The following is an 18,208-nucleotide window of genomic DNA, read 5'->3' on the forward strand; positions in this document are numbered from 1 at the left end:
AAAGATGCAGATTGTTCACTGAGAACATCTGAGCAGGTTGCAGAACTCCCCTAGAAGGAGGGGGAGGGGTTGTCATTAACTCCATGTGCGCAGATGGGAGACACTCTTGAGAATGCACTTTGCGAATGTTATGATGCAATAAGGTGAAATTGCCTTCCTCCAGCAGCCAGGCATTGTAATCACACGTAGACCTTTCAAAAGTTGAATCTAGCATTGCATTCAGATAGAGATAGACCCTCCCATGTGGCCTGTCTCCCCATTGCTTTTTAGATGGGAAAAACTGAGACATGGAGATTTCAAATGGATTGGAGGGACCTTAAACATTATTTAGTCCAACTCCTATATTTTATAGTTGGGGAACAGAAGCCCAGAAAAGGGAAGTAACCTCCCAAGTGTCACACAATGAGTAGCAAAGCCAGCATTTGAAGGCAGATCCTCTGACTTAAGTTCAGTCCTTTTTTTTTTTTTCACAGTGCACTCTTCTTTTTAGACTGTACTAGATTTGGAAGGAGATTTCTTCTCTTAGGAAACCCCTTCCTCATCCCTTCTAGATTTAAGATGGGGAAATTTGAGCCTAACCATTTACCCAAGGTCACAAAGCACTTTACAAACCTGAAAGCACTGTACAAATGTGAGTAATAATAGTAGCCAGAGGAAGCCAGGTAGTACAGTGGACACAGCTGGACCTGGAGTCAGGAAGACTTGAGTTCAGACATGACCCCAGATACTACCTGTATGACCCTGAGCAAGTCATTTAACTGCTTTCTGCCTCAGTTTCCTTAACTGTAAAATAAGGATCATAATAGCACCTACCTCTCAGGGTTATTTTGAGGATCAAATGAGATAATGTTTGTAAAGTGTTTAGCAACAGTCCCTGACATGACAATACTTATTCCTTTCCCTTTCATTTTCCCTTTCCTAGGCATTAATTCAGACTAGAAGACAAATCTGTCTGTCTGTATGTCTGTCTCTCCCCCTTACCTCTATCTGAAATCACTACAACATATAAAATTCCTCCAAATCCTTCTCATCTGAGTCTTGAATAAGGAATTAAAACATAAAACATATCCCTGACTCAGGGTCTCATGCCTCCCATGCAGCAAAAGCCTTGCCTGACCCAGAGATGCTGCCAACAGTCCTGTCACTGCCCAGAGCCTCATCTGGCAATACAAAGAACACTTTCACGTGATGAGGACCTTCACCACTCACTTTCCTTCTTCCCTCTCTCTCCTGCAGGTCACCCCCTTTCCTATGTCCTGTGACTTACAAGGAGACTGTGCTTGCCGAGACCCAAAGGCCCAAGAGCACAGTCGGAAGGCCCTTCGGGCCCACAGTCATGGCTAACAATGGGCAAAGAGGAGCCAAAGACCACCCAGCCCGAAGGCAGGCTACACAAGACACCGCATCCCCTTTGGCATTGTTTTTATTATTAGCTGCTCAACTGAATGGCCTCTCTGCACCCAGGGACCCTTAGAATTCAACCAGTCTGCCTTGAATTTTGCCCAAGAAGGACTCACAGCTGGGGTTATGTACCAAATCGCATCATAATGACCAAACAGAACAGAGTTAAGTCCAGAAGACTTGGAAGTATTGCAGTGGTGTGTGGTATGCAGTGATGGGCCCACATAATTGGAACAGCATGTCTTGAGACGGAGGTTACAAATGAGCTCTTTATCTATGATATGTATATGTGGTCTATGCACGTACATATACATACATACATACATACAAATATATACATATGTGTGTATATATGTATATTTATATATTTATGTATGCATATGTATATGTATATGTATGCGTCTCTCTTTAGAGGGATGAGGGAGAGATGAAGGAGGGAGAGATGAAAAGACAAGATACATTCCTCTCTGGTGCTCCCTGCTGATTCTCCATGGGAGAGTTGCAGCTTTGAAACTCCTGGAGTTGTTGAGACCACATTAGACCAATGCTGAGTGCCAAGGTATATTGTGCTCCAAGTATTGGGTTGGGGGGCATGGGTTTCATCCCAGGACAGTGACCCTCTGAAAGCCACATAATAGTTGGAAGTGGGGTGAGCTTTTTAATCTCAGTGGGTAGTGGGGACAAGAGAAGAGGAATGGGTCACTGCCCACTCTTTCTACTGCTGGGCACTGGTCTTCCACTTCGCAAAGAGCAGTGGGCAGTCCTGGGAGGAAGTTCCACATGAGAGGTGGTAAGAGCCTTAGGCCTGGCCTGGCAGAAGGACTGAGCTGGCTTGGCTCCTCAGAGACTTTGAGGTGCTAATACCCCAAGAGAAGAAAGAGGAAAAACCAGTGGATCCCTCCCACCCCTAGATCTTGCCATTTAAGCACATCTTGCTGCTATGCCTGCTGCTACATCCCATCCGGTTCATTTCTTTACTGTGTCAGGACAGGGTTACAACAACCCCCAAATAACCAAATGGTCTGCCTTAAAGCTTACCCACAGCCTTCCTTCCTTCCACTCCTCCCACCTGCCCTCCCCTTACCCCTATGGCAAAGGAAAGGACATTCGCTGGCTTGTGCGGTGAGCACTCTCATCCCATCTCACTTCCTGAATAGACCTTTTGGACCCGAGAGAGCAGGGAGTTTGTCAAGCAAACAGACTCCAAAAACTATTTTAAGGGTCCCCAAACCAGAGTAAAGAATGCTGAAGACAGTGTTAGCATTTTGGAACTGAGTGTATCAGTGTTAAATTTCCAGGAGCCAGAAAAAGATTCCATTTCTGGCTAGACATTGGTCTCCAGGATTAATTTCTGCCCTGAATAAATACTTGCTAGTGGACCAGTTTCTAGGGAACAAACACAGTTCCAGAGGAGGCCAACCCCCTCTATACTCCATAATAATCTCATCTCTGTAGGGCTCAGTAAGACTCAGAGACAGGATGGATCAGTAGTGTAGCTCCAGCCCCCAGGAACCCAGTTATATCACTGTGTATCCCATAGCATCTTGCTCTGAAGTGGGTAGAGAGCACCATTTGTTCTCTCTTGTTTATAGGTTGAATCTATAAGTCAGAGGGTACAGTTAGTTGGGATAAGTATATTAGAGGCACTTAGTCTTCTTTCATCATTTCTTTCCCCACCCACAACCCTCCATTATGAATGGTTCACAGCAACTAACACCAAATAATGTCTCTTCAGATGGGGTAGGTTAGTATGGGATTAATTTGGCTGGAGACCAACTTATATCGGAAGGTTTGAAGTCAAGACTTAGCCTAGAGCTCAGAAAGAGGAGAAGATATATGAGGTTCAGTTCTCGTATAGTCTACTACACCAAGGTTTCTTAACTGAAAAAATCAGGGTTGAGATTCAGGACCTGGTCAGTTCCCTCAGCCCCAAATAAAATGACAGACATCTTAAGCATAGTCTATATTATAGGTGTATTCAAGCATTAAAATAAAGCAGACACATTAAGCCTTTCAACTCTGAGATCCAGGGTTAGTGGGATACGGGATATATGTGCTACCTGCCCCTTCCCTTTCAGCATCCTTCTCCAACCTGAGTCCCTTTTCATGCCTGATACCTTTGTTTCAAGAAGCCAACAGTTCCTAACTAGAGTTTGGCTGTTAGGGAAGGTGATATCTCTTATCAGGAGACCACAACCCTTGAAAACCCAGAGTGACTTTCTGATTGTATTTAAGATAGTGAGGCAGACAGAGAGCAGGGGAATGAGGCAGGTATTTTGGAGGAGACCCTGCCAATCATGTCAATTTTTATTTTATATTCTTTTCATTAGGTGAGTGATTCTTTCAAAAGGCCAGGGGATTTTTCAACAAAATGGCTAAACACCTGTCCATGCTTACCCTACCGCCCTTCAAAGAAGAAGTCACTTTGTTAGGAAAGTACCTTAGGAAGGAACATTTTTTTTTGGCCAAAAATGGAAAAAGGAAAGGAGGAGAGTTTGTGGTATATATCCTGCCCATCTTCAATTTCTCCCCAAGGTGTTTTCCACGGTAGAGTTGGGGAGATGTTCATCTTGATGGTGGGATAGAAAGGCGCTATCAAGGAGATTGCTCCCCATGTGTGAGAAGGGAGTATTCCACTTCATTTCAAGTGGCTGAGAAGCCCCTCAGCCTTCTCTGGGGACTCAGACCCAACTCTTGTGTAACTCTGTTAAAGTCATTTCTTATACATATTCTAAGATCTCTAAACAGACCTCTGAAGCATTGCTGACTGTAGACAGCTCTGAGGTCCAGAAAATATTGGATTTAGTGTCTGATCAAGTATTTGCTCTCTTGTTATAGTGGCATTCAAATACATTACGTTTTTTTTTCTATCCTGCTAAAATTAAGAACATCCAATGCCACCAATCCAATTTTCTGATACAAAGCCACCACCACCCCCCTGTTTTGTGCCAACTGCCTTTATTTTTGTGGGGAGAGAAAAGAGAGAATCCTTTCTAACTTGAGGAATTCATTTACGTGAAGGGTGAAGAGACCAACATTCATAGATCGTAGGGGTGTGAAGTGGACCTACTATCTGTAATTCTCATCCTTAGGACTTTGAGGGGGTATCTGAATATTCTTGCCATCTTGATAGCCTTATTCCCTTGATCCAAGGCTGAGAAGGCTGTGGAAGATGATACTTTGAGACAAATTTCAGCTACCTCCCTTCCAGTTCCAGGAAAAAAACAAAAAAGAAAAAAAATACTTGGTTGTAACTGTCGGTTTGTTATAGGTTTTACCTGTGTTTAAAAAAGAATAATAATAATGATAATAATAATAACGTAAGCCAGTTTCTTGCTGCAATTGATTTGAGTCGAAAAATATAAAAATATATATGTAGTAAGAAATCTGTACAGATAGAGAGGTGGATAGAAGAGAGAGAATAAAGAGGAGTGAAAAAAGAAAAAAAAAGAAAAAAATTGCATGATCCAGAACCAAGAAGAGCAAAACATATTTTTATGTGTCATAAAGAAAAAGATGTATTCTGCAACCTGAGTAGTGAGTTAGACACAATCTCATAGATTTCCCTAGAAGAGAAAACACAGTGGAGTTTTAATAACACTATCTGTTTTTCCTCATTGATTCTGGTAGGCCCAGGAAATAAGGCAAAATTTTATCTCTTTGGTAGTATGGCTATCTATTTTGTTTTTGAGGGGGTGTTGTTTTCAATTTTACAAGATCTTAAGAGAAAACAAATGTATTTGTGCTTTTTGCATTATACAAAGTCTGTATTTCACTAGTATTTAACTGTGCTCTCAAAACTACACTCAGAATGACTGTACACAGTCTGGTTTTCCCAAAATGCTGCTAAACAAGACAGGTAGTACCACAAGTTTGGGTTTGGGCTATCAAACCAAACCAAATCCTTTATTTGTGTTTTATTCAAATGTTTCCCAGCTTCTGAATTGAACATTTGGGCTGGAAGACAGAAAAGAGAGAAGTCAAAAGGAAATCTGGCTCTGAAATGAGAGCACAGAAGTTACCAATTCTGGCCAGTTGTTTGTTTGTTTGTTTGTTTTTGCTATAAACAAGTCACTTAAAGCCTCTCCATGCCTCAGTTTCTCCAGCTGTAAAATGGAGATAATAATTCTTACCTACCTCATTGGGGGGTTGTGGGGCGTTCTGGATTGAGGTTTTAAAAGCATTTTGAGATGCTTGGGGACAAAGGCATGACACATTCCAAGTATTATTCTTTGAGACCAATGATAAGTAAGAGTGAATTCTTGCTACTTTCCAAGTTAAAAAAAAAAAAAATCTTCCTAGTTATAGTCACCTGGGAAAAGAGGCTGTTGTTTTAGAATATTTAGGGTTTATTATTATCATTATTATTAATATACTTTTTTTCTCCTGATTTTTGGCTTGTTCTCCGGCTCTGAGGTCCAATTAAAATCCAATTACTTCCTCCCTATAGAAAGAATGAAAGCTGGGAGAAGTCAACTTGTCACATTCTGAGAAATAGTAAGTTTGCCTCTAACTCATTGGGGAAGGAAGCAGAAGACAATTTCAGACAACACCTCAGTTCTACAGACAATTGTTTGGGTTTAAGGGTTTTTTTTGAGGGGGGGCGGGTGGTGTCATTTAAACTGTTTTCTCTAAAAAGTGAGAGGTCATGCTCCTTACAAACCACAACCTACCTTCTGAGTGCAAAACAAGGAGCTTAACTGAACTACACACCAGCAGTCAAGAAAGGGAAATTGGAATAACTAGGAATTACAGCATTGGGCCTCTGTAATCAATTACCTGTCCGCAGATATCTATCTCTATATTGATATATATATGCACATGTATATAAATATATCTGTACATATATGTGTATATATATATTTAAATGTAATATTTACAAATAAAACTGTGATCTCGTCTAGAGAAAATGTATTCATATTACAAATGGCTCTTCCATCTTTATGTATCATACTGTACCTTTTTATTATATTATAATTATGATTATTATGATTTTTATTATTTTAGAATCTGTTTGGCACCTTCTGGAAACTATGGCAAATAACACTTCATATCCCAAGTGCTGAAGATCTGCTTTCATGAACATTCTACTGTAAAATTAAAAAAAAAAGAAAAGAGAAGAAAAAATAGAAAAAAGTAAACACCCAAAGCAAAACACAATTCAATCTCTATTCTGTACCTCACGCACGTACATTTGCTGCTCCTGTTTTGGGGTTTGTTTATTTGTTTGTCTGTTTTGATGGATCTAATTTAAGTCTCCAAGCCATATCTAAAGATGTAAATAGTATAGCTTATTTATTAAGATCGTCATCCTTTTTAATTTATATTTACACAAATGTTCATCTAATTTATTTTTTTTCAATACTGTTTTTAACCATCACTGTCCTGTTTTGCTGTTGAGAGATTGTTAACCTTCTGTATTCATGGCATTGTTTCATATTGTTTTTTTCCCCCCTGGTCTCAAATACAGGTTGGATTTCACTAAAATTGTCAAAGACAGAAATATTTTGCCACTGTTGATTCCTATACCTTAAAATTCTATATTATAAAAATATATAATAACTTGTATGCTTAAACCTTTCTGGTGTGGTTTTGTACATCCCAGCAGTACGATGATCTCATAGGTATGGGTTCAGAAATACACACACACCTGGGTAGGAAGAATAATTGTTGATTATTGCCCTTAGGGATTAGAAGAGTAGAAACCAAGGTAGTAGCATCCTGGGATTTAGAGGCCCTACCTGCATATATTTTGGGAAACTGATGATATGACTAAATGAAGTCATACAATCATATTTTCTAGAACAACTATTGTAGACATAATCATTGCTCTGTTGACTAGGCAGAGCATGTGGTGGCCAGTGGAGGAAGGAGAGGGAAAAGATGCATATTCAGCTGTAGATCATTTTAAAAATTAGGACATAGGGCATATCAGAACATCACAGAATCTCAGAGTAGGAAGATGTCTCAGAAATCATTTATTACCACTACAAAATCCCCAACCAGTGGTCATCAATCATCATCTTAAAGAACTCCATTGCTGAGTAACTCGCTACCTCCCAGGAAGTTCATTTCACTTTTGGTCCTCTGATTGCAAGGGTAATTTTCCATACACTAAGCAGAAATCTGACTCAGTGATTTCCAGGTATTGCTCCTATATCTGCACTTCATTACCAAGTAGAGTAAGTTTAATTTCCCTTCCTCATGACAAGCCTTCAGACTGAAGAAAGCTACCATATTCTTTCTAAGCTCACTTCCCCTTTTCTAGGCTAAACATCCCTAGTTCCTTCAACTAATTCTATTATTACATAATTTTGTATCCCTTTTCAAATGCTCACAAATGATTTATTTAATAGCACATTCTAGAAGTTTACCAATAATTTTAGCACAGTCCACAAACATACAGAATTTTGAAGAATCTACCCTCTTTTCTTTGGGAAAAATCACATTTGCTCATCCCTAGTACTGTGATATCTCTGCTACACACTGCTTTAAAAAAAAAATCACTGGCTGGAGCTCAGCAAACACATCCACAAATTCTTTCAGTGGGACAGTCTATCTGAGGCTGGTGAATTGTTGAAGGTAGTGAGGCAACTCTTACCATCTGCTCTTTCCCTTTGGCTCAAAAGAATTTGCTTAAAAGAGAAAGAACCGAAGGTGATATTGTTAAGGAAACACTGGTCTAAGGAGAATTGGACAGTGGGGGAGTGTGGGGTGGGGGGGTGTAATTTTCTCTCTCTAACCCTACCCAACACTATATTTATTCTTCAGTAAATTGCCTAACCTCTCTAAGTCTCAGTTATATCATCTATAAATGGGGAGAATTGCAGCTTACCTGAAGCAGTTAAGTTCCTTTGTCATTCCTTATAACTTTAAAGTTTACAAATATAAAATATATGCCTATAAAAATATACTTAAACAGATGCAAATATCTATATATGTATATCTATCTAGCAAGTGCCCAGAGGTGGATTTGAACTTAGGTCTTCTGAACCCTAGGACCTCTGTTCCACCACATAAAATGTAATAATGCTTAGATTACGTATACCACTGGGTTATTGTGAGTCAAGAGCTTTGCAAACATTGCAAGAGCTATAGAAGCGGGAATGGCTGTTAAAATGAAGGCCTAGTATTTCATGACCTCTAGATTCCTGCTCAGTGTTTAAGGCCCATGATTCTATGATAAAGAACAAGAACTGAACTGAAAATTCATAAACCTGGGTTTTATTCTTAGCTCTTACAACGATTAGCCACAAGACCGCAGCAGATAAGTAACCTACCCTCTCTAGGTTTTAGTTTCCTCATATGTAAAATAAGAGGGTAGAGCTAGAGCAATAGGGTCAAATTTAAATATAAATGGTGGCCACTAATTTGTACATAGCTCACTGGATCACTGGCAGAAGGACTTGTATAGTGCAATGAAACTATAAACCTTGCTATTCAGGGTTACCCAAGACAGACAGGTCATAGTGGAGAATTCTGACAAAAGCTGATGTGATTGATCCATCCAAGGAAATGGCCAACCAATCCAGTATCTTTACCAAGAAAACGCCATGGACAATTTTAAAATGCTAAAAATATAACATGTGCTACGAATGGTATGTTATGGTCCATGGGGTTATGAAGAGTCTGACAGGACTAAACAATTTGTACGTAAGGATTCTTGCAGGCTGTATATTGATTTAAAATATAAAGCTACCTAGATTTTATTGTATTTTTATTTATCTTATTAATGATTTTCCAATTACACTTTAATCTGGTTCAGGCAGCACTTGGGAGTAGGCCTTAGCAGCTTTTTTGACACCTCTAGACTATTTGATCTCTAAGATTCCCTTATGCTCTAAAACCCTATGATTCTTCTAAAAGGTATTCTACAAAGAGCCAATACCTTGAGCTAATTACTGACTTGGACTCATGTACCTTCACCTGTAAAAACATACCTTCACTGGGTGTGTCATCACTGTTGGTTGGTTTTTTCCTCCCCTTACCCAAGTTGTGTATTTCATGCACTAACAAGAAAGCAGATTTTCGTGGTTGCATTTTGTCTTTCTCCTGGACCTGAACATTCCCTTGGGCATGTAACTGAGATGTGTCCAGTTCTGCACAAATGAAAACAAGTTTAATGAATTGCAGAGCTTCTTTCTTGGTGAGGCAAAAGAGAGGCATGTTTTCACCACGTAAACAATAGGGAGATGAAGACACAAGCACTCGATGCCCACCAGCTCCAACTCCACAGTGGTTGTACACAAGCCTGGTCTGTTATTTCCAGGGCATTTGGCCTGGGAGGCTTCAAAAGCTCTGGACCAAACAAACGAATCCTGCACACAGCTATTGTTTGTGTTTAGAGAAGGATCGACAGCTGACCATGTGCATCATTGAGTATGAATTTCAAGAGCCTTGCACTTATCTCTTAAAGCTGTTCCCTAAGAATTTCTTTAAATACATACATACATGTATTAAATATATATATACGCACAATATTTATTTACACATAGTTATAAATGTATGTGTGTATATACACATGTATGTGTGTATATATACATATGTATGTGTGTATACAGACACACACATATACACAGACATTTGGGTTGTATTAAGTAGCAGAAAGAGCACTGAATTTATTTCAATCCTAGCCCTGTGTACTTACTGCCTGTGTGATGGCTAAATCACTTCCCTTTTCTGGTCCTCAGTTTTCTCATCTGTAAAATGAAGGCTTTAGATTAGATAATTTCAGCGGTCCCATCTAAAACTTCGTAAGGACAAGAACTCTTTATGTTTTTGGGGGGTTTTTTTGGTTGTTGTGGTTGGTTGGTCTGTTTTGTTTTGTCTTTGGGTCCCTAGTCCTATACATAGGACCTGGTCCATAGTAAGTACTTAATAAATTCCATTTGAATGAATGAATGAATGATTAGCACCAAATTCTCTTGAGCTTTAGACAGTCTGAAAGGTGCAATAAACAAAAGGGGTCTGTGTACGTGTGTGTGTGTGTGTGTGTGTGTGTGTGTGTTTCAGCATAGGAAACTCTGCCAATGTTGCTTGTTTCTTAAAGAGTTTCAAGATATCATCTCATGTGCTGTCCAACTACTTTTGAACTAACCTAAGGAGAGGTGCACAACCTGTTTGTAATTTACTGGGCTTCCCAGATTATTCAAGGTTATGGCTAATTTAGCTACCATCATCAATCCTCCATGTGGTCATTTTAGAAAGATCTTGACTTATCCCATGTTTAATTCAATCCCACAAATATTTGTTAAACACCAAATATGAGCAAGGCATTGTACTAGGTGATAGAAATATATTAAAAAATATTCAGATATAGATAGATAGATAGAAATATATTAAAAAATATATTTAAAAAAATTAAATAACCCTTGCCCTCAGGGAACTTAGGGGATATATATGTATGTATATATATATATATATATATATATACACACGGATAAGTAAATATAAAAAATATAAAATAACAATAATGACCTCCCCCCCAGTTGCTAGTACCTCCTCCCAGGTAACTTTGTATCCACTTTACATGGATTCTATACATATCTATATATTTGTATGTTTCTCCCCTACTAGAATGTTCCTTGAGTTCAGGGATTATTTCACTAGTACATTTGTTTCCCAAGCATCTAGGATAGCACCTGGCACATGATACATGCTTGTTCAATTAGTACGATGGAGGAAGAGATAAAGTGGAGAGAGAGAGTGTTAACAACTGAGGGAGTCACAAAAGATCTCATATAGAAGAAGGTGTCTTGTAAAAAAGCTAGGGACTCCAAGAGGAAGAGATGAAGAGAAGGGTATTCCAGGCTTGGGCAACAATGCAAGGGCCTATAAATTGGGGATGGAATATTACTCATAGGGAATAGTTGGCAGGTCAGTTTTACTGAAATAGGGAGTATAAAATGGGGAATAGTGAAAAATAAAACTAGAATATTAGGCGGGAGATGGAGGTTTTCAATTCCAGGTGGAGGACTTGGTATTTTATCCTAGAAATAGTAAGAAATCTTTGGAAACTTTTGATTAGGTGAGTGACATGGTCATGTGTATGAGTTAAGAATATCTATTTTAAAAAATGTATAGAGGATGTTAGAAAGGGAATCGACTGGAAGTAAAAAGCTCAATTAGGAAGGTGTTACAATTGTCTAGATGGTAGGACCAGAACTAGGGTAAGGACTGTATAAGTGGAAAGAAAAAGGTGTATGTAAGATATGTTGCCATGGTCCAAATGATAAGATAACAACTAATTAGATATTAGGGCAGGTAGAGGTGATTAGGGAAGGCAAGGATAATTCTAAGGTTGTAAATCAGGAGTACTGAAAGAATACTGGTGCTGGTGACATTAATGGGGAAGCTTAGAATAGTGATGAACTTTGTGGGAAGGATAATTGTTTCTGTTTTGGACACGTTGGGTTCCCGAAGTTAGCAATCTGTATAGGTAGGTAGAAGTGTCAGCTATGACATTTGAATTCTGCTCTCTCAATTTCAAGGGAGCTAGAACTTTCTTCAGAGAGCAGTCAAGTTAAATCAAGCCCCAAAGCAATTATTATGCCCTTATTATGTATCAGGCACTAAGTGCTTAAAAATACACATGGAAAATAAAAATATAGTCCCTGCCCTAAAAGAGCTTACATTCTGGTGGGTGAATAAATATGGCACATAAATGGAAACCAAAAAAGATGGAGAAGGGATGGGCATAGTAGAGAAAGTCCTGTGAAGAGTCAGGAGTACAGCCTGGAGAGGATGGAGATGTGGTTGGCCTGAACATCCTCCTTAAAATGAGAAGTCTGGGAGGAACCAGCCAATCACCAGATGAGGCCACTGGGGTGAAGGGTACTTCAAAAGTGAGAAGTAGTCCAGGGGTAGAATCAGTTTCCAGGATGAAAAAGTTTCAGTGGCATGGTAGAGATAGTCTGTGCAGAATCAAGAGTCCAGCCTAAAGTGGAGTCAGTGTTCTCATTTGGACAGAGAGCAGGGGGCATTTGGCTACTCTGAGGGACAAGGCAGGGAACTTGTTGGAGCACCTGGAAAAGCAGAATTGCCAAGTTTATTCTTTCCTTCCCACACAAAATCATTTGCATAACTTCTTCTGCCCCTGCTTCAATTTCTGTATCTACTAAGCAGGTAGTATATCTATCTTTAGGTAGAGTGAGTCCAGCATAGTGATGTCATTTTGGTCCTCTTCAAGAACAAAGGATAGGAGCAGCTAGGTGGTGCAGTGGATAGAGGTCCTGGAGGCAGAGAACCTGAGTTCAAATCTGGCCTCAGACACTTACTAGCTATGTGACTCTGGGCAAGTTACTTAACCCTATTCACCAAAAACAAACAAATAAACAACAAAAACAAACGACCCAGACAACAACCAACCAACCAAGTGCAGTAAAAATTAAAAATCTTTAGTGGTTAAGCTGGAAGTTTCATTTTATCACAGAATTTAGATCTAGATGGGAACTTTTAAATCAATAAGGCCACCTATCCCTAATTTTACAGATGAAGCAACTGAGGCCCAGTTGGATTGCATCTTACCCAAGGCCATGTAATAAGTAGCCATGGAAATATTCAAACCCAGGTCTTCTAACTCCAAACCTAGAACCCTGCCTACATGGTAGATTTTTTTACTGGTGCTTGTTAAATATTCTATGTGACTTTGATCTTGAGTAACTAAAAAGCTTACTACACAAATCTCAATTTATCTGGGATAACTGATACTCTAATTCTGGTCCAGTTGGCCCTACTTCCTTAAAATATGGTAGATTTTCAATATAATTTGGTTCATTATTATATGGATTCAGGCAAGATATGTGCCTTCCCCCATCCCAGGCCATTTCCTCCAGCGTCCCCAGTATACACGTCAGTAGCATCAGAATCTCAGTGTTGGAAGGGAGTTCAGAGGTAATCTAATCCAACTAATACACAAATGAGAATTCCTCCTACAAAATCTTCCCAAAATGGCCACCTACCTTGCCCTTTCTACCTCCCACTTTGATTGGCAATTAGTACCTGGATTTGAATCCCAGTTCTACTATTATATGACACCATCTGACACTGGGCAATTCTCTTGCTTTCACTGAGTTTCCTGTAAAATGAAGGAGTAGTTAATCTCTAAGATCCTTTCCAGTTCTGAGTCATATGCACTGATAAATATAATTAACTTAGAAAACATGCATGAGTGCTCTCCTTCCACCACCCCCATGACAAAAGAGTTTTCCTCTAAGTTTAACGACTAACTCCAGCATCTGCAGCCCTGGAGTTATCCAGGAGACATAGAGAAATAGTGCCTGAGTGAAGGGAGAAGTGTCCCCTCTTCTTTATGTCTCCAGCCTCTCCACTTATCAGTTCCTTGAACTCTTGCAGGGGGCCTCTTGTTCCTTGTTCAGTTGATGGGATCCAGTAGTCTTCCTTCCCTGGAGGAATCATGTATTTTCCAAGAGTTCTGCTTTGCTTCTCTTTGACACACAGCAGTGTTGTAGGCTGCTTGCTTACTGGTTCTGCCTGGCCCCCACTGAAGTCCTGATCCCACATCTCTTTCCCCAAGTCTCAAAGCACTTTACAGTATCAGCTATGAGCCAGTCAGGATCCTTTGTGCTTCCTTCTTTAACCCACTGGTAGCCAAATGGAAATCTCCACCTGGAGCTCCTGAACCTTAGTTTAGTTGAATTTCCCCCAGAGAGAAGAGTGGGATGACTATATCTCTTATTCTCAACAAGGAAAACTGGACAATTTTGGTTGATTTGGAAAGTTGGGGTGTATTTGATGTCCATGAGATAAATAAGAAAAAGAAAATCCCTTTCCTTGTATCTCTAGCTCTTAGCACAGCACCTGACATATAGTAGATATCTAATAATGCCTGTTGATTTAGATTATTGATTTATCATGATGCTAGGGGATTTGCCAACAATACAAGGAGTCAAAATGAAGATTCAAGGAGTAGCCAGGTGCCTGAAATTGATAGTCATTCAGTTGTACCTTTATTCAGTCAAGACAATTGAGTGAAATAATATTTCAATTCAATTCAATTATTTGGAGAAGGTATACAAGTTTCATGGCCCATAAATCCTTGGCTCCTGCCAGTGTTGGTCTTTGTAGAACCTGCTAGGGGAATTGGACTTCCTGAGGGAGAACTTAAAGGGAATATCTATTAACCTATTTGGAGTGATGTCCAGGGACACATCTCAAGGTTAGAAAAAGAGAATGATCAAGGTTATAATACTCTTAGATTAAGATTTTATAGGGTTTGAAGGTAGATAGAGAATGGAATAGTGAATTATCACTGGTCAGTATATTACATCAGGGATTCTTTTAAGGCATCAGTTGAAGGAGATGGTCATTGAGGTCTCATCCAACTCTCAGATTCTATAACTTCTCTTCACCAGGTTCAGGTCATATGACATACTTTTTTGTAGCTCACAAAAATGTGTTTCTGCATCCTCTGGAGCTTTTGCTTTGGTACATTTGAGAAGGGTCTCCAGTAAACGTTTTTCTCCAGATTCTTTCATGAAAGACATAATTGATGTTCCATATAAGCTAGAAGCAACCGCTTCTAGGACTTGCTAGGACCCAACAAGGACTCTACTCTGTACCTAGATATGTCCACTTCTCATGTGGGTCTTCCCCTTTTTAGGACATTTGGTGGTTCCCTTTCTCCCAATCTCACCATATTGATGCCAAACTTAGTGCTGATATCTGTTCTGCATAACTCACTCAGCACTCTCAACCTTCAGAGAGCCATTAATTTCAGCCACCTTGGTAACTGGGCGTACAGGAGCATATTACCATGTCCAGAAAAATCTGACTACTCAATACTCTGTATTTCCTCCCTTTTTTGCCTATCACTGGAGTATGTACAACCTTATTCTCTTTTTTAAACTATAATTCCCCTTTAAGAGCTATCTCTTTCTCTTAGACTATAAGTTTCTTGAGGACAGGGAATATCATATTTATTGGTTGATTTGTTCTTATCCTCAGAGCTTGAACAATGCCCAGAACATAGAAACACTTAATAATGTTTTCAATACACTCGTTGGCTCTCTACCTCCACACCCAATATTCGAAAGAAAACTGTTGACTCTAGTCTAGAGTTTCCTATGAAATAGTTTTTACAAGACTGATAATTAGTCATTTCATATTTCACCTTTACTTAACACGATCCAACAAAAAGCCAAAACTAATCTTTTCTCTAGTTGTGTCTTTCTCACTAGTGTTAGCTCTTTCCTTAGCATCAGGCTGTCCTGCCACTGATTACATATTCTGTTATCCTCTGCTACATGAGTACCAGGAAAGGGAAAGATGCCAGTTGCAATGACTGTAGGGTAATATTATTATTATTCACAAGGCTGGTGCTAAAGAAGGGAAAGACATAAGAGAAGAAACCAGAGTCTCTCTATAGAAGGTTAAATAGTTGTCTCCATTCCACAAGGCAATTGTAGCCACTGCTACAATTTTTAGCTTTAGTTTTAGCAGAGAATGGCCCATCATTGAAATCACATCTTGTCACCTGGAAGCTGAAAGAGAGAGAGAGAGAGAGAGAGAGAGACAGACAGACAGACAGACAGACAGACAGAGACAGACACAGAGAGACAGACAGAGACAGAGTTTTCTCTTTTTAAATGTACCTGTTTATTTATTCTAGCTCAGAACCCAACCAGAAGACTGTCATCAGATAAGTAAATACAAGACTTAAAACTGACCCTCTCCAAACTTTCATGCAGTCACAAGGCATAATGACTGAGCATGGTATAAAGATTGAAGGGTAAAGAGCATCCAAAGGGCATACACTATACTGACAACTTACCAGGAATTCCTTTATCCCTCATACAATAATGCTCACCAAGCATGTTCAAACTTGACCCCATACTGAGATCCAGTGCATGGGTATAGTGACACAAGAGGATTGAGACATTGTCTTGGGCAGGCAAAAAGACTATAGCTCTAAAACTGACTCTTAAGATTTTCTTTCCTACACGTACTTAAAAGAGAAAGGAATTAGAAAGATGGTGTTTCTTAGCAGAAGTGGAATACAAGAGATGGAGTTATTTCTTTCAAATAATTAACACCAGCCTAGCTGGAATTTGCATGGAAACTGAGTAGTTAATCCTACTAAGCCTTCTTACCATAGGGAATGTATTCTTTCAAAGTATTAAAATTCTGAGAAATAGATGTCAAGGTAACACAGACCACATGTGGGAAACAGTGTGACTAGACACTTTTCATCCCATCCAAACATATATGAAGTGCACACACACACACACATACACACACACAACTGGACAACACATTTCAGATAGCACTCTAGTCATTTCTCAAATACAAATATCAAAATTTTTCCAAAATACAATCCAATAAAATTCTTGTTTTTTGCAATATTGAGGACCCAAGTTAAAGACTTGCTTCTTTCCTTTCTAGTTGGTAAGAAATGTACTCTATATTGATGTTTTAAAGCATTTTCCATGAAGTTCTCTGCCAGCTGTTCTCATCTTAAAACATCTTTAGTTCTCTTCTAACTTATGAGAATCCAGCCAGAATGTGAATTGTTCGTATTTCACCTTTGATTTGCAGTTGTTCACCTACTAAAGTTACTTCTTTGGAAATATGGTCAAAACTCAGTAATTTGTGTCCTGCTAATTCATATTTGGTAACCATCGTGGGTCAGTTAAGGCTTGGACCAGTTTAAAAATCTTAAAATATTGGTGCTGAAAGAGGTTGAAGATGTATTTGTCAAATGAGGAAACTTAGGGCCAGAGAAAAGAAGTGACTAGCCCAAAGTCACACAAAGAATTAGGGGCAAAGTTGTTATTAGAACTCAGACCTCTTATATTTTAGAACATTCATTTCTAGTACATCATGTGGCAAACCAATATTATCAATGAAGAAACAACTTGCAAGTCAACTAGAATTATAAAGTTGGAAACTGCATAATAAAACTATAGTCTTTATAATGGAATGGGACCTTAAATATAACCTAGATGAAGAAACTGAGGCCCAGAGAGACTAAGTCATTTGATCATTTGACCATTATTTAAGATAATATGCTTGAATAAAGGAGGCAAGAAAAAGCTTTTTCAATGGAGAGGAAGAGAGGGTAGGTGAGAGAGAAACAGTGAAACTCACTCTCATCAGATTTGGCTTAAGGAGGGAATAACAAGCATACTCAATTTGGTATGAAAATCTATCTTACATTATAGGAAAGTAGCGGGAAGGGGATAAGCAGGGGGTTGGGGGATGATAGATGGGAGGGCAAATGGGAAGAGTGAGTAATTGGAAGTAAATACTTTTGAGGAGGGACATGGTCAAAAGAGAATAGAATAAATGGGGAGCAGGATAGAATGGAGGGAAAGATAATTTCACATCATGACTGTTATGGAAGTGTTTTGCGTGACTACACATGTATAACATATCTAATTGCATGCCTTCTCAGTAGGGTAGGGTGGGAGGAAGGGAAAAAAAGTGGAATTCAAAGTTTTTAAAATGAATGTTAAAAATTGTTTTCACATGCAACTGAGAAATAAGACATACAGGCAATGGGGTGTAGAAATCTATCTTGCCCCACAAAAAAATAGAGAGGAAGGGGATGAGAGAAGGGAGAGGTGTGATAGAAGGGAGGGAAGATTAGGGAAAAAGGTAATTAAAATGTACTATCTCTTGGAGTGGGTGGAGGTGAGAGATGGGAAGAAAATTTGGAAATCAAAATCTTGTGAAAGTGAATGTTGAAAATTAAAAATAAATTAATTAAAAATAATGTTTGAGTACTTTGGAAGTTGTAATTACATGAAATTCATATGTTATTTACAAATCTTATTTATCTATTAAG

The 18,208-nt window shown here is 39.0% G+C and overlaps 1 protein-coding gene across 3 annotated transcripts in view; it reads left to right on the top strand.

Annotated features, from left to right (window-relative positions):
- PAPPA (pappalysin 1) overlaps positions 1-6,977 on the top strand; it is a 287,476-nt gene extending 280,499 nt beyond the window's left edge. For 2 of the 3 annotated variants that reach the window (XM_072631746.1, XM_072631747.1), the window contains one exon: positions 1,237-6,977. In XM_072631746.1, coding sequence (XP_072487847.1) covers positions 1,237-1,344 — 108 coding nt within the window. In that variant the 3' untranslated portion in view covers positions 1,345-6,977. The remainder of the gene's footprint in view (positions 1-1,236) is intronic. The other variant, XR_011972082.1, reaches the window with a different exon arrangement.
- Positions 6,978-18,208: the final 11,231 nt, after the last annotated feature.

This window comes from Notamacropus eugenii, chromosome 1, assembly GCF_028372415.1.
Source record: "Notamacropus eugenii isolate mMacEug1 chromosome 1, mMacEug1.pri_v2, whole genome shotgun sequence".
Classification (NCBI taxonomy): domain Eukaryota; kingdom Metazoa; phylum Chordata; class Mammalia; order Diprotodontia; family Macropodidae; genus Notamacropus; species Notamacropus eugenii.